The 17,608-nt window shown below is 41.2% G+C and overlaps 1 protein-coding gene across 1 annotated transcript; it reads left to right on the top strand.

Moving 5' to 3' along the window:
* The first annotated feature begins 4,162 nt into the window (after positions 1–4,162).
* Positions 4,163–17,608, top strand: LOC121884172 (heparan sulfate glucosamine 3-O-sulfotransferase 6-like). The gene is made up of 2 exons (XM_042392849.1): positions 4,163–4,985; positions 16,034–17,608. The coding sequence occupies exons 1-2, from the start codon at positions 4,462–4,464 to the stop codon at positions 16,650–16,652; spliced, it is 1,143 nt and encodes a 380-aa protein (XP_042248783.1). The 5' UTR covers positions 4,163–4,461; the 3' UTR covers positions 16,653–17,608.

Consider the following 17,608-nt stretch of genomic DNA (forward strand, 5'->3'; position numbering starts at 1 on the left):
CAGAGTGGAACAATAGGCCTCCACATGTACATGGATGCATGCAGAAGACCCTGGAGGCAAAAAAGTTTCTGCACGCATACCTACATACATACAGTCACAGACAGACACAAACTGCAGTTCAATATGTTTCACCTTCACAGCTCTGTCAGATTTGCATCCACACGTCTCAGTGAATCCCCCAAAGTGAGCTGGAAGGCATGAAACTGTATACCAAGCTAATCACAGTTGTCTCCTTTTTAACCTCTTTCTCGCTCAGTTTGTCTCTCAATCATACTCGTCTCATAAATACACATATAGGCACACACAAGCACTCCTCACACCCCCTCTTTCTACGCCTCCACCCTTCCCAACACACCCAATATCACTTAGGAGCCGACCGCCAGATCCCACTTTTCACCGCAGAGCTGTGGATTAGAAATGAAGGCATTTCCCAAATGGTCTGCGGCTTGTGTGATGACATGATTGTCATTCAGTTTAATTCCCTTTGTGCTCTTTAGATTCCTGCTAGCATGATTCTACTGCTACAATAAAGCACAGAGGGAAGGTACTGTAAATAACAGTTTTAAAAAAAAACACAAGGTTCCTGTGTAGACTTGCTCCCTGGAAAGGCATTTTAGTTTTTATTGCCAAGATGAAAGGCACATTGAAAATTGTTCTGTGCAGCTGCTTTCTAGCAGTTGAGGAACACTTGCATGCATTTTTGTTTTTGTGAAAAATATCTGCTGGCTCATATCTATATACATGTATACCAGTTACGTAATCGAACCTCCCGGCTTTGGGTGATGCCCAAAATCTAACCCTCATGGAGCTGGAATGAATCGAAGCCAATTTTTCCTCAGACTGAAATTACTCTCATGTTGAACATTTGAGGCCGCTGAGGGTGTTGCGTAAGCTACAAACATCTCTCCTCTCAGATCTTTGGTACGTTCATCCTCTCAGTGATGTCTGTATGAAGCTGCAGGGCAAGTCTGGGAGTCTGAAAGTTCTCCTGGGGGTGAAAAAAAAGTTCGATGCACCTGTGTGAAGGTGGAGAGACATGATGGATGAAGAGAGGAGGATGTGGAGGGCACCAGAATGTGCTGGATGGTAGAGATCAGAGTGTTTTTGCTCACTCCTCCGTCTCCTCGTCCATCCATCATTCTTACTGACTTTGCTTATGTTTTGTGGAAAGCTGCAGATGAAAGCTGGGAAGGCTCCAGGAGAAGGGCGGGGCCTTTGCAGTTGCTTTGTTGTTGGCTTTTGTATTCTTTCATCCTCACTACCTGAGGGTGAGGCCATTGAGCATCTTACATATGGCAGAGAGTGTGTGCATGTGTGTGTGTGTGTGTGTGAGATATGTTTTATCTCTTCAAAGGAGCTGCACTTCAGACATTACAATATGAGTGTTAAACGGAATTGTTTTGGGATAACCCACTTTAATCTAATAACCACATCACTGCATAGAAAACTCGAAGCTGTTTAAAGGCCATAAAACCAAATCCTTGAATAGGAAGGAGGGCTAATCCAAACACAGGAAAATACTCTGATCTTCAATCTGGTGGTCATTATTAGTAAAAAAATATCTGTTCACAATTTTTCAAGAGATTAAGATTGAGATTTCTTTGTCATTTCTCAGCACTCGCATACACTGAAACGAAATTTGACCTCTGCATTTGACCCATCCTATACACTAAGAGCAGTGGGCAGCAGCAGTGCAGCGCCTGGGGACCAACTCCAGTTCTTTTTACCAGTGTCAGTGGTCAGGGACACCGACAGGAGTTTTAACCCTAACGTACATGTCTTTCAAGTCTGTCTTAAAACTGTCTTAAACAGTCAGGTGCCCATATGAACACTGGAAGAGGTTTTCCTCGCTATTAAAAGATCCCCTTTAAATGTGCTTTCAATGTAAGTGATGGGGGCCAAAATCCACAGTGCGTCCACACAGTCATTTTGTGCAAAAATGCATTTTAAAGTTTATCTGAATCTTACATGAGGCTTCAGCAATCTGAGTTAGACATATCAAGTGGATTTTGTGTTTCCTCAGACAGTGTTTCCCTGTTGAGAAACAAACACTGAACACTGAAAAACTGAAGCATATTAGCTTCAGATAAACTCTTAAATACATTTTTGCACAGAAAGAGGACTGTGGATTTGGCCCCCATCACTTACATTGAAAGTGCATTATGATGGGATCTTCTACTGGCCAGTATTAATCAGGAATGATTATAGCAAGAAAAAACTATTTCAGTATTGATATGGGCACCTGACTGTTCTTTTAAGACAGACTTGAAAAACTGTGAACCTATCCTTTAAGTCCAAAACCAATAACAGCATCAGGCTCCATGCCTCTGCGCTGCTAAATGGGTATCTCCTGGATGGTGGTTTCAAAGATCTGTCATGATGGCTGCAAGGATTCTGCTGGCGACGTATCTTGCGGCTATTGCAAATGGCCGACATCTTCTGGAAACTACAAAATGAGAGTGGAACAGTCTGCTTTTGCTGGGAAGGATTTGTAATTTGCCGTAATGGCTGACACATGTACACGCCATCAGTAGGCCTCTGGCTATGGAAAGCTCTATCAGCATCACACACACACACGCACACAGGGATGTAGCAGCACACACCTGCAGGCACGACAATTGATATGGCCTAGACAGCACACATGCATGCATAAATGCCTACACATGAATGTGCGTGCAACATATCAACAGAGAGACAACCTCAATTCTATACATACAGACACAGTTCTTGTCTTGTTTCCTCAACACTGCTGCTGCCTGTTTGTTTCTTTAATCTCACTGTTTATATTTCTGGGTCCAAACCTGTCAGGATAACTCCAAATGGAGCAATTAGCATGAGGGAAAAGCAAATAAAATGTCTGATGAAAGCAAAAGGCTGGGTCCTGACCTCATTCTGACTGGATCTGCCTGCTAGCCAGCAGACAGTCATTTCCAAAGCTGTGAATTCCTCAGTGCCAGGCTGGCCCCTCTTTGGATAGATTTACAATGGCTGTTTGTGCTTCAAAACATATCATTATTCTATATTTGCCTGGGTCATGACAGTATCCACAGAGACCTTTGTTTGAGCACTTTTTTTTGAAACTACATCTCTTGAGGCGGAAATTGAAATCACTTTTTTTTTTAAAGCAAGCACTCTCTGTTTTCTCTGAGGATATTGAGGAATTGAGCCAAATAAGGAGATAAATAAAATCCTCAATTAGCCAATGTAGTGAGTTTGCCAAATTCATTTACTGTGCTAGAAGTCTGTGTGTGTGTGCACCTTTTTCTCAGACAGATTATCTAGCTCAGTTTCCCCTTTACCTCTCCTCCCTCTCTTTCTATCCTCTCATCCATTCAGGCAGCCGCCCTTGGTGTGTTAGTCAGGTTCAAAGTCTGAACTCCATCTCTTTGCCAGAAGAAACTCTATACGGAGGGAACATCCCGTTGCTGATCCTTCCTGTAAAGCCTCAAAGGTGAACCACTCAGCCTCAGATACTGTATTTATGGTATGGAGGTAGAACAGTCGCAGCCCCCTCCTCGCTTCAAGCCTATTGTTTGTGGAGGTTTGTGTCGGGGGACTTGTCACTAGTGCCGGTTCAGCGTTGAGTCTCAGGGAGAGTGAGAGAGGTTTTGGATAGACATCCTCAGGGCTTCTCTTATTCACCGGCGCTGACTGAGCCATCTATCATATGGGTTCAAAGGGGCAAGGAGGATTTTCCTCTGAGGGGTCAGCTTACATTTGTAAAACACTGATGTGCTCAGTTCAGGATAAAATGCTCCAGATTTTTTGTCATGCAACCCACTCCTCAAAAATGATAAATTTAGTTGCTTGTGTCATACATTAAGTTGCAAAACAATTCATTTTATGTAAATCCCTTTAAATGCATTAAAGTCACACACACAGACCACGAAGAAAATGTATGTTTTTCTCATTTGGGTTTCATGCATGTTTCAATAGAAATCATGTCATAAGTAAAAATATATTTGAATATTTTTTGCCATATGGAAATAATTGGCTACTCTGCCTCTATATGAAGTTTATATCCCCATGAGGCATGTTTATCCTATTGAAGAGAGAAGGGTGGAGACTTGGAAAAAAAAAGGGCGTAGGAGAAGCAGAGGAGAAACCTTGACTCGGAGAGATTAGTGGAGCTCAGATCGCACAGATACATCAGGCTGTGAAGTCTCATCTAATTGCAAACAATTTAAATTTGTTAATGACAAAACCTTCTTTTCCTAAAAGGATTTAATATCATTTTGGACAAATCTTTCCTGAAAAAACAAGCAGACAAAGATTATGAAGATCATTTTTGACAAATCCACTCAGCCGGTCCTCTGCTGCCAGAAGCTCTCCATGTGATGCCTCACTTTTACGCAACAGGTTCCACGAGATCAATTCAACAGTAGCGACTCCGATCAATGTAGGAAGAAGAAGCATGCTGTCAACGTTTCGGCCCTTTGGCACCGAGCAGGAGATCAACTCATGGGATGTAGTGGATGCAGAGTCAGGTTCAACTTTGGAAAGGCGCTGTCCAAAGTCTCGGTGTTTTTTACCATGGTCCTGATCTTCACCTACTTATTCTACTGCCTCACTGGAATTTGTGATTCAGCTCCGAGAACTTTATACAGCCAGCAAAACTTAGACTATGACATCTTGGACAATCATCGCCGCATTCTTGGCGACCTGCGACCGCCGCCGCGCCTCGTCCCGGACGCGCAGTCTCACCGGAACGGCACAGCCTCCGCGGACGCAGAGCAGGTGGACGCGCCGGGGCAGCTTCCGCACCGCGAGCCGGACAGCTCAAAGGAAAGCGTTCAGAGCAACGGCATCCCCGTGTCCAACACATTCGGGTCCAAAAGGTTCCCGCAGGCGATTATAATCGGCGTGAAGAAAGGAGGAACCCGCGCCCTGCTGGAGTTTCTCCGCATCCACCCGGACGTGAGAGCGGTCGGTGCAGAGCCTCACTTCTTCGACAGGTTTTATGATAGAGGACTGGAGTGGTACAGGTAGGGACCACACACACACATACACACACACACACACACAAACAAACTTTAAAAGGCACACAAAGCCAGCAGTGCACTATACAGCATGAATATGAGTTATAATTTGTTATATACAGTTTTAGGTTCACCATAAGTTCACTATTGAATGCCACAGATATGTTATGACTCCCAGTAGGAATATGACACCTGTTTGATGTATGGTGGCAGGCTGAAGGGTCAGATGAACAGCAGTGATGTCCTTGCTGACAACCAGTCTCCTGTGCAGAAGTGATGAAGCCTCCTGTCAATAGACAGGACAGCTCTCCACTGGCTGGCTGATGTACTGTATTCAAATCACCATAAGCCAATATTCTCCCCTGTGTACTGCAAATGTAGATCAAAAGGCTAGTGGGGTCTCTAAGGAGCAGTTCATCATCTTGACAGTCATCTAAACACCATTTATACGCTTCAATGTGACATCCTGTATTAACATTTACACCCTGCTCTGAATGGTTCTGCCAGAAAAGCCATTCAGGCGAACATTACAGTGATAAAACAATGTTTTCCAAATGTAAATATGCCTGATTGATACCATTAGCTCATGCTGGCATGGTGTGTGTCAGATGGCCTTGGCTGCAGTTCTATAAAATGTTCTTGGGCTTCTGTCATAGTGACAGCAGCTGATTTGGGGTGACCAGGCTGACCAGAGCTATCATTTGAGTGTAGTTAAGTCCCTAAAGAAGGATTTGGGTCTGGATGAAGCTGGTCCTGATCATCTCCAGATGCTCTACAAGCTCCCAGAGAAAGTCCTGGCTGAGCTCAAACGTCTCAGCAGAGCAGTGTGAGAATACTGTTTCAGGTACCACAAGGAGCGAGTGAGACCTGATAGGACGAAAAAGGTGATAAACAAGCGCGCTGATAGCAAGATGGTGCAAGAGCCTGAAACTAAGGTGTAATTTAATCTGTTTTTTTCTTAACCCCCCCTTAGTTGTGTTTTAACTGAGAACATGGGGACACATGGAAACACTTTCACCACTGATAATTTTAGCATGCTGCTATGCTTCCTGTCTCTTTTTTCTCTTTGCACACACAAACACACACACACACACACACACACACACACACACACACACACACATATATATGCTTACATACATGTTAGTGCTTTGCTCCCTTATCTACTGCTCCTCTTTAACACTTATCTTGTCTATCTATAACACATTCTCACCACTTTCTCTCACTCTTTTCTCCTTTCCGCTTTCTTCTCCTCTGCCTTTCCCCCTTTACTATTTACTACTCTTTACTATTCAGAGTAGTATAGGTTGTCTTTATGTGGAAATACCTGTGGCAGACCTGGTGTTTCCAGGGCATGTTTTATGTGTGTTTCTGTGTGTTTTAATTAGCCTCACTGGCGCTGTAAAGCTGTTATGCTTTAATGCTGTAGTTTTGTTACTGCTGTAACACCACAGCGACACTAACATCAGTCATATCTTGAAGCAAAGCAACAAAACAAAGACTCCACATGCAACATTATGACATTATGAACTCATTTCTTAGCATTTAAATTTGTTGATTTTTCAGTGGCATATTTGTATGGATTTGACAAATGATATGACCGTCTAATCACCTGGGGTTTAACACTGGTGAGTTCACATAGACATGAACTTAGCTGAAACTGGAGTTGGAGAAGAGTTGGAGGGATTAACACGATAAAAGAGACAGCAGCAATGTGATCCTGGGTGAAATCACTGAAAGATGATTCTCCTGTTGTCACCAAATCTCAGAAATTGGGAAAATATGTTTTCTGTCATCTGCAGCGACCCACAGAGAAGCTGCTGGAAGTCGTGGAGAGCAGTGGCTTGAGTGTGTGTGTGTGTGTGTGTCAGTGACAGAAAGAGCTCATCCATGTGGAACAAGCAAGTCCCCTTCAAGTCCACCTGACTGTCACTCAACACAGAGGGTCAACTCACTATCACATCTGGAAGCAAACACTCTTGTACACACACACACACACACAAACACACACACACACACACACACACACACACACACACACACACACACACACACACACACACACACACACATAGATTCAGTAGGGCTGCTGCTATGCATGACAGGCTCTGAAAAGCATCCCTGAGCTTTGACATTTTATCTTGTTGAAGTTCCCCACTTCATCTGCAACTCTCAGGTCAACAGGATCATATTTCTAACATAAATATGGATATAGATATTTCACTGAATCATTAATTTAACCTTCATTGTTTGTCTTTACTGACTGTCCCTTTCAGCAGACACGTAGGACATTTGCACGCCACAATCAATATAAGAAACTCACTTGAAAGCCTCCAAATCAGAAAATCATTCATCATTTTGCAGTTGAGTCAGAATCCGATAATAAAATCATAGCTTTTGCCAAAGACACATGGTCTTGGATTAGCATATCTGACAACAATTTGTGCACTGTGATAGTCCTTCTGGTTCCATGTGTCTTGGACTGAGAAATAAGCACGGACTGGATGCGATTTTAGCAGATGGATGAGAGTCGAGTCGAGAGGCGCTGTCATATATTGCAGAGTTTTTGCTGTCAGATATTGGATGGAAACAGAGGCAATCTGCATACTGGAGGCACTTCACAGACACAGCCTCCCATGTGTGTTGTCCCAACAGCATTGTCTTCTTTGAGACAAACTGAGACCTCAGTCGTGTGTGTGTTTTCCATTGCTTTTATCTGAGTGATCCAGTCAGTCTTCTCTGTCTTTCCTCCACCCTGTCTCTCCGTCCCGTCCTCTTCTTTGCATGTGTGCATGAGCCCATTACGGGAATGGAAAAAGCCACAAATAGTGCATTGAAAATGAAGCAAAGATTTAATGATTTTCTGTGTTGTTTTATGGCTTTAAGGGGACTTCATGGAGTGATGGGTTTCATATGGGACTTGAGAGCCGCCGCAGAAAACTGAAAAACCTCAGCTTTCCATGGCACAATGGTTCTGATTGTCATGGCTTTGTCACTATGACGTAGACTGGAATGTGTAACTCATGAAATTCTGTCCTTTTTTTTGTTTATCTTCAGTTCCTCGATGACTTAAAATGAGCACATTTGTTTTTTTTGTTGTGTAGCAGAACAAGCAGTTCCTATTTTAAAAGAGATGAACACTTAGCTTGCAATAACCATTTACACAGCTTTGGATCTAAGAGCCAAAATAATAAATTTTAGAAACTTAATCTCCATAAAATTTGATTTAAGATCGTTTCTGCATTTCTACTTGAGGAAAAACTCCAGTACACAAGCCTCATCAATATTTTGAAAGCTTGTCAATTGGCTGACCTACAGTCTTGACACCAAAGGCCACGCCTGATCGGATTGCTATTAAAATATAGTCTAACTCCTTTAAGGGCAGAAGCACAAGGGCAACAAGAAATGTCAGCACTGCTGAAAATTACATTGGCTTTCTTAAAAAAAGACAGTTTTATGCAGATTTATGCAGATAAGGATATAAAGGTGATGACAACAGGTGAAAATAAGGGGCACGTCTGCTGGTATATGGGATAATGTATGTGTCACTTTAAATATTCTTCTTTTCAATTTAACAACACGTCATTTGCACCAATCTTGTTAGATCAGAAAGGTGATGATCTGGCTAATAAAGCTACAAAATCTATTCAGCCTGTCTCTTGTTCCTCTGCTGTATTTTCTTTTTGTGAATAGCTCCAGCTGCTTTCAGCTACTTTAGATTCTATTACAAAATCTAGAGAATTAACTAAAACGAACATTTCATTTCCAAGAAAATCATAATTTTTGACTTAAACTACAAACGTAAAAATGCCCTTTGACCCCTCACATTTTTCTGAGTATCTGTATAAATAGAAATTAATACATATTTTAAAGACTATTTTTAAGATTACTATGTGTGAAATAGATTATACAGTTTACTATACAGGCTATACATCACACAAATTCAATTAAAAGAAAATTAAAGACATATTTTGAGACATTGATCAGGTGTGACAGAGTATTGACCACACAATATTTAATCTCTCTGTGTATTGACCTGAAATGTTGCTCAATTATGCTGCTGTGTATGTGAATATAAATGAGTCCTGACTGTATACTTAATATCTGAAAACTAATATCCTTTACTTTTCACTTTCATAGTGTTGAATACTGGATGATGGAACTAAATCATTCATTTTACCTCCATTATTTTTATATTTAATTTGGTGGTCAGAGTTGTTATGTACTGTGCTCTGTAACTTAAATTCAGCTGATGCTTGTTTTATTGTAGTGTTTCTAGGAGGCCAGATTAGCATAGTTACCATGTCTAGATTTTTGGCAGTTGAAATGGTGAAAGTGGTCTCGTTTTAGTGCACATGGTGCAACGCTTTCCAGAGAGAGGGTGATTTTCTCCACACCTCGTTCTGTGTCCAGCCCTGAGGCCATTAGTGATAGAGGCTGAACACGACTGATTGGTGTAACAGACCAGAAAGTGGTCTCCATAGTGTTGAGTTGTAGTGTGTTTTAATGGTGGTGGGTTTTGGCTGGAGTTGGGTCTAGCTGGTGTTATAAGGTTTGAAAAGGCCCACACTCACACCCCATATGGTGGGAATTATAATCATTTGAGGTGCATTGTGGTCTATTTTGGGGGCGCCTGTGAAATCTCGTTTCAGTCATGTCGTTTTTGCTCCGTTCTGTAGTTAGCTAGTGAGGCAAATGCTGTGTATAGAAATAATGGTTTTGTCTCATTCGGCTAAAATGAAATGTTTCAGATGCTTGGTTGTCATGCTCAGATGCACTGCCATTTCCAGAAAAGAATAACATGAAAACAGATGGGTGTATCCAATGGCAACTCAATGATATTGCCTCTGGGAAACAATTTCTTTATCATATTTAATCAACAATTAAATTGTTTGAATTGAACCAGATCTATAAATGGAAAGAAACATTTAAATGATATCATAATGTACATCATAATGTTCTGTTTAGCATCAGGCTCATGTCAATACTAGGATTGAGTAACTAATTTTGATACCTTTGAGGTACAAAATGTGTCTCGAGCATCAAGTATCAAAAGTACTGTTAGCATCAAATTCCGATTCATAGTCTTGTTGACTTATTCTTTGATTAGATATTTCCATGTCATATCACATAATAATTTTACTCAGTATTCTTTCTAGGTTAAGTTATGCAGATCACTGTGAGGGGGGCATGAAAGTCTGTAACAAGTTTCATTATGGCAATCCAACAGTTGTGATAAAATTCAACTCTGAGACAAAAATGTCAACCTGCTGGTAGTGCTAGAGGAAAACTCAGGGGCGGGTCCGCTGCTGGCCATTTGGATGCCCTGAGGTGCTCCCACCTTGCCCCCAAAAATCACACAAATATTTTGAAATGCAATCTTCTTTTATTTTCATTTTCAATGTTACAAATAAGAAAACCAGAACTATACAAGAACAGTATATATTACACTATAGAACTAACTGTAGAACAGACAAAAAACCCTAAAATAAATAAAATAATGAAATAAACCTAAGAATTATATTTTGTGACAAGTGATTTTGGGGACACTACACTGTATAAGAGTGAAGTTACTGAATATTTAAATTCCCCCAAATTATGCAAAAGCACATTTTTCCAAACTAAGTGTTGTAGTATAACCAACAGGAGACATAGCGGTGGCGCTGCACAGGGAGTCACCATTAGAGTTCATTAGGATTCATCGTCTGGCCACCATACATATCTGTTATCAAAATTCATGGCAACCCGTTCAGTGTTAAGATATTTCAGTCCGGACCAAAGTGGTGGAGCCAACTGACAGACCAATATTGCTATCAGCAGAGATTCTGTTCAACAGGAAAGAGGCTTTTTGTAGAAAATACCCAGCCCAAATCAGCACTTCTACCTTTGAAAGTGCCACTGCTACTTTCATGTGCCAAATGCTGAAACCATAACTGAACTCCCCAGCAAATCACTGACCTCACATCCGACACCTAATTAAGACTGGATGCTCATATGCTACTCACTAATTAGCCATTGGCCAACAAAAAGTATTTCACTTCTTTATAGAAAAGTCCCCCACATACACACACTTGCAGACACACATGTGCATGATTTTACCCCCTACCTACCCCCACACACATACACACTCATACTCATTGCGGTGGCATCCTGCTGCAACCCACCAAAGATGAAAATGTAAAATATTGTAGTCTCTGTGGAAGTATGGTACTTCAGCTAACCTCCTGTTGAGAAAACCCTCCTCTTACTCCATTACTGCATCATTATTCATGGCGAAAAAATCATCTGATAACAATGTCTTTAAAATCTGTGGGTGGCAACAGTCTTTCTGCCAGTCATGTGGTTTCCCAAAGGGATTTAACTCTCCACTTCCTCTCCCTGCCTATGTAGAGAGGTGATGTGTGTCGGCTAAAGCACCGGAAATTCACCTCCAGGCACTTATGAGACACACACTGCATCAAGTTTTTTTTCAGCAATTTGTGAGATGAATATGACTTTGATAGACACTGTGTCACTGGCTGTTGTGAAATGTTGTTTATTGTATTGTTGCTCAGTCTCAAGCCCATCCTCAGGCTACATTTGGTATAATACACATTTATTTCTATTTCTTTGGCGTCTATGACACTTTGAGGCCCCCTTGCTTGCTCAAGTTTCTGTTTAAACAAAGAACATGGAGACAGCATGGCGACAACAGCCCTCCAGTGTATGCAGGGTCTTGGGTAGCATCATGTCAGTGGCGTGTTCATGTGTTCTCATGGTGAACTTTCATGCTTTGTCACTGTAGTGCACCCAGGTTATACTTAAAGCAATAGCGAGACATTTTAGGTATTGCACTTTCTCACATTCTTGCGGAAAGTTAGATGAAAAGATCACTGAGCTCACTAATTAACACGTTCATTTCTATGGCCATTTCTTAGCCAGCCTCCCCTAGTTGTCAAAAACGACAATTAGACAATTAGACATTTTACTAAAAGTAAAATGGCTAATTTTATTACCTTTTGACAGATCCAGGCTAGCTTTCTGAGAAGATTGATACCACTCTTAATGATGGTAAATATTGAGTTACCTCCAGCAGCCGGTTAGCTTAGCTTAGCATAAATACTGGAAATGAGGGAAACAGCTAACCTGGCAGTGTCCAAAGGTAACAAAATCCACCTACCAGCACCTCTAAAGTTCACTACTTAACATGTTATATGTTGTTTGTTTAATCCGAAACCGAAGAATAAAAACGATGAAGTTGTGGTTTTACAGGTGGTTATGTGAGCTTTTTCAGTGCTGGCAGGGAAGATTTTGTAACCTATGGAGAGAGCCATGCTAGTTGTTTCCCTCCGTTTCCACTCTTTTTGCTAAGCTAACTGAACGCTGGTTGTAACAAAATTTGCCAAGACTGCACATAACCCCCATGAAATTTTTCAACTTTGGTTTTTGTATTTATTTAAACAAACTAGATAGATAAAACCCTAATTAGTGAGCTTTAGAGATGTTGTAAGGCTAGGCTAGCTGTTTCGTACAGACATGAGGGTGGCAGCAATCTTCTCATCTAACTCATTAAGAAAGTGAATCACAGTGTTTCCCAAAACTATTCCTTTAAACTGCTCTAGTGAGTGACAATTGTTTCACGCACCAGCAGATACATAAGTGTGGCGTCTCAGATGCTATGTCATCCACCCTTCATGTCACAGAAAAATAACTTATTTGAGTTTTTTGATGTTTTCCGGTCAGAGGACAACAACAGCATATGTTTCATCCGGGCATGGAGGCATAAAGCAACATTCCCACACTCATCCTGTCAGCCTGTCTGTGGCCCTTAGGTTTCTTCTGTCACCCTTTGAGCACAGCAGTACTGCTGGGAAATGTTTTCCTTTAGTTTGTTGTTTGCTCTACTTCTCATTTTTATGGCCTTGATTTTTTTCCACCACTTCTTTGAAGAGACGTTTGCCAAAGCAGAAGGCTCCTTTCCCTCAGCAAGTCAGTAGTAGCGTAGATGGTCAAGTAGATGAGTATAATAACCCGTGGAATTTTGGATCTGTTTTTATTTGAGATAATGACATGATAATTGGATTTTTGTGATAATTTTTTTTATCTACAATTAGTCCTGCTTTCTGTAGAGAATGTCTTTTGTTAGGGCACTAAAGGGGATATAGCTGCAGCACTTCGGCAGGGGAACCCATAATCTCGGGGGCAGGAAGTCTCTTGGCCACATCCTTGTTGCCAGGGTTAGTATTTAATCTTCTGATCCAGACTGCCTAGAACATATCAGTAATGTAATCAGCACTGTAGCACTTCAGGGAGGAAAAGCGCTACATCCTTTTAACAGCAGGGAGTTCCAGACTAATGTGGCTAGTCAGCAAGGCTTTCCAATACCAGGCTAAATAGAAAACATCTTCAAGACTTGAGTTACTTACTGAAAAATTAGACCGAAAGGTATTTTTCCTCAAGTGCAATGAAAAAGGTATATTTGTAAAACATGTGTAACACAACAATAAATTTGCATGCATGAAAAAATGGACAAGACATTCATCATCCCTGCTCTGTTTACAGTTTCTCCTGACACCACATACAGGAACAGATTTATGATAAAAAATGGCTATTATTGATTCTCTGATAATGAGACAGATTGTGATTAGGGTGATAGGGACCTGAGGAGAGTGGGGGAAAGCCACAAGTCATTAACTATTCATGAGGATGGAAAGACAACTTATGGTCAATTACTGAAGTGACACTTGTGTGAAGGAGTGAAGGACAAATCCAAGACTATGGACAAGAGAGAGAGGGGGGGATGACTTCTCAGTTTCTCATCAGTAAACACTGACACCTCTGTGCTCTCCTGCATGCATGTGTATACGTGCGCAAACTCAAGCACACGCACACGGTGAACAATCTGTCATATAGAGACAGACGTATCGATTAGACACAGATAAACAGGGGACAGACAGGCAGGGATAGGCCATTTGCAGCTCTTGTAGTTGGATAATAATCAATGAATGGTCCTTTATTATGGGGATCATTTAATGGGGTTGACTGAAATGGCTTTAAGTAAACTTTAAGTAAAGGGGGGAAACTTGAAACGTACTCAGGAGCAACTCCACAGAAGTTTTCTCTCCACATCCATGATCATGTACTCTCCATGTAAAAACAAACTTTATGTAATGACAAAATGTCTCTTCCTGTAATCATTAACACAGTAAAACATAGTTTACCTTTGGTTTTCACAACTTGTTTCCGATGCTCTCAACTGACCTAAAAAATCAGTTAATGCAAATTTAAGCTCTCTCAAAGATAAATAATGCTGGTATACTGCACTCAAGATGTTCATTTTCTTTTCAAAGTGAGGTTCGTCAAACTTTCCCCACAGCAAAAAGCATGTTTTTATTTTCTGATTAGCTCAAAGTGATTAATATCAATTTCTTGCTTTCACTGTTGTTTTTCTCTTAAAAGCTGCCAGTTGTTATTTTTGTACCAACTTGAACGAGCAAACAATGGGACTAATAATCATCAAATCAGTGTTTTGACCGCATAGAGTTACCCTAGAATAACTGGCAAAATTAAAATAAATTCCCCATAAACTTCCATCAGTCATCTGTAGCTTTGAATATCCTCTTGTCATTGACATTTGGACTTTATACAGACTTCCAATCTGAAACAAATAAAGCACACAGGCTCTATTACTTGTTTATTTTATAGTGAGCCACATGAAAGCTCCCTGTTTCCAGTAACACACCAGAAGACGTGTTGGTTAAACGAACTACAGAACATTCATTTGCTGTTTCAAACATTGCTCACCATCCTATTGTCATGCAAAACAATTTATTTCTGAAATCCAAATCCACCACAGCTCTGCCTCACGCAGTCTGTCAATGTCAAATATGGACAAATGAATAAATGCCAGATCTGTTGAATACCATGTTACCCACATTGCATACAAAGCCAGCTATTTGCCAGATATTGCAGAGATAAATTAGATTAGAGGGCAGCAGGTCCACAAACTTCATAAAGTAGTGAAGAAAATGCATATAGATGAGTTTGAATATGCAATATAAGATAAATAACTTTATTAGTAATCAGTGGTTTAGTTTACAGATTAATCTGTGCTAGATTACTTTGCAATATTTATCTTCACAGTGTATTCACACATGATTCAACACATCTTTTCACTAGTGTGTGCTAGACATCATCTCTCCTCATTGCAGCCATATGTTTAAAACACTAGCTGAGCTCAGCAGCTTGCCATCTTGGTCACACTTCCTGTAGATTTTGGTCTGTTTGGGTCCTTGTAGGAACCCGTAGGGGAGGTGAGGGTGGTGAAGGGGGGACACTTTGCTCTTGCAGGAAGAAAGGGGGAGCGGGGGTTGGGAATCTGTAGGAAATTGCTGTTAAGTGGTTCTTGAGGCTTTGTGGTTTTGACTCATCAGGCCCAAAGTGAGTGGATGGTCCTGTTGTGCAGGCCTTACAGTAAGACTCTGATGGGCTGGCTGGGGCCCTCGTACATAAACACAGAACAGTGTGTGAAGCTTTAATCATGCTGGGGTGCTTTTATGTGTAGTATATATAATGTGTTTGTGTTATCTCATGATGTTCTTTTCAGTGCAGTATAGGCAGCTCTGATAAAACCGACCATGCTCAATCTGCACAGCATCCAAGGCAGAAAGATTTAGCAACTAGCTGGTGAACATAGTGGCTAAAGCTGCTAAAGAGCCAGATATTTCCCTCAGGAGTTATTAGAGACCAAAACAGAGCTAAAAGCAGGGTGATTATTGGACTTACATTCCTCAGTTGCCTGAACTTGACCTCAATTGAATGCTAATGTTTCTCTGTGTCTGCTGGATGTGTAAATAGGCAACTATTTGCTAACACATTCACCATATCAACTTTAAAAGGTGATAGTATGCGATGATAATATATCAATGTTTTATTCACAGCTTGTTTTGTTGCCCCAAAGTAGCCAAACTAAAGCTTTCATACTTCAAATGGCCACTGGTTGGTTGTAGTGGATTGAAAAAGTTTCTACCATTATGGCTTTGAGAGATTAATCAGAATCACTTCTTTTCTTTCAGGAACCTGATGCCTCGGACGCTGGATGGCCAGATCACCATGGAGAAGACCCCCAGCTACTTTGTCACAAAGGAGGCTCCCGGTCGTGTCTGCACTATGAACTGCCAAACCAAGCTCATTGTTGTGGTGAGGGATCCTGTGACGCGGGCAGTGTCTGACTACACCCAGACGCTGTCCAAGAACCCCGGCCTTCCATCCTTCCAGAGCCTGGCCTTGAGAAACTCCTCCACAGGTCTGATTGACACCACGTGGAGCGCCGTGCGCATCGGCCTCTACGCCAAACATCTGGAGAACTGGCTCCAGCACTTCCCCTTGTCTCATTTTCTTTTTGTCAGTGGTGAGCGGTTGGTGTTGGATCCGGCCGGGGAGATGGGCCGGGTTCAGGACTTCCTGGGACTGAAACGGGTTGTTTCAGACAAGCACTTCTATTTCAATCAGACCAAAGGTTTTCCCTGCTTGAAGAAGCCCGAGGGGAGTAGCAGGCCTCGCTGCCTTGGAAAGTCTAAGGGCAGGCCTCATCCCCAGATCCCCTCTGAGGTCCTGCAGAGGCTCAGAGACTTCTACAGGCCCTTCAATCAGCGTTTCTACCAGATGAGTGGGCAAGACTTTGGCTGGGACTAACAGAGGAGGATCCTGTCATAGCCCAGATAAAAGCCAGTCTCTTGCTTTCTGTAGAGACTGTTTAATGCTCTGCAGGGCTAACGTTCTCAGGGACGGGGTGGAGGAATACAAAGTCCACCAACTGGGACTCTCTTCGGGCTATTTTGCCTCAGTGGGATCAACATGACATGCAGCACAGGAGCTGTTTAGTGGAGTAAAAGCTGAACACGGTGCTGCTAATATGCAAGTTAAACACATAGTTAATGGCTCAGTTATGAAACCATTAAACCATTTTCTTGCTTTTATGTTAATGTTAGAAGGAAACTAAGTACCAAAGGGAAAGCAAAAAAAATGTCTGAATATAATTTTAGACTTGCTTCATGTTTTGTTTATAAAAATAAGCTGATATTTATAGTTTCTGTTGATTTAAAATACAACAGTTACAGAGTTTTTTTTATGAAAAAAAGTATTTATTACATGACAAAGCAACACACAAGACTGATTAAACATTCCTTGACACGACATTGGGAAAAAATGTCACATTCAATGATAAACCACTATTTCTTTTTGCTTATCGGCATTATTTCCTGGACTGCATTTATATTCTCATTACTGTTTCAAAACGGCCTTTGAAATGAAATGAGTTGGATATTGCTGGCTATGTACATTGCAGTTAATATACCAAATGATACCTCATCTGTAAATATTAAATGTATAACAGTTATTAAAAAACCACACATACACACATTCCATTCACAGAAACGTACGTATTTGTACATATTTTTCCCTTCAAATGTACATTACTGTTTTAATTGCCTTGGACAGTGCCAACTGTATCAGCTGTTACTCCGTTACAATAAATGACTATTTTGATCTGTGATTATTTTGAACCATTTTTAACTCCGTATGTAAAGTACGCAAAGCACAGTGCAGTGTATGAAACCGTAATTCTGACTCTGACTCTCTGTTATGAAATA

Source organism: Thunnus maccoyii, chromosome 18, assembly GCF_910596095.1.
Source record: "Thunnus maccoyii chromosome 18, fThuMac1.1, whole genome shotgun sequence".
Lineage (NCBI taxonomy): Eukaryota > Metazoa > Chordata > Actinopteri > Scombriformes > Scombridae > Thunnus > Thunnus maccoyii.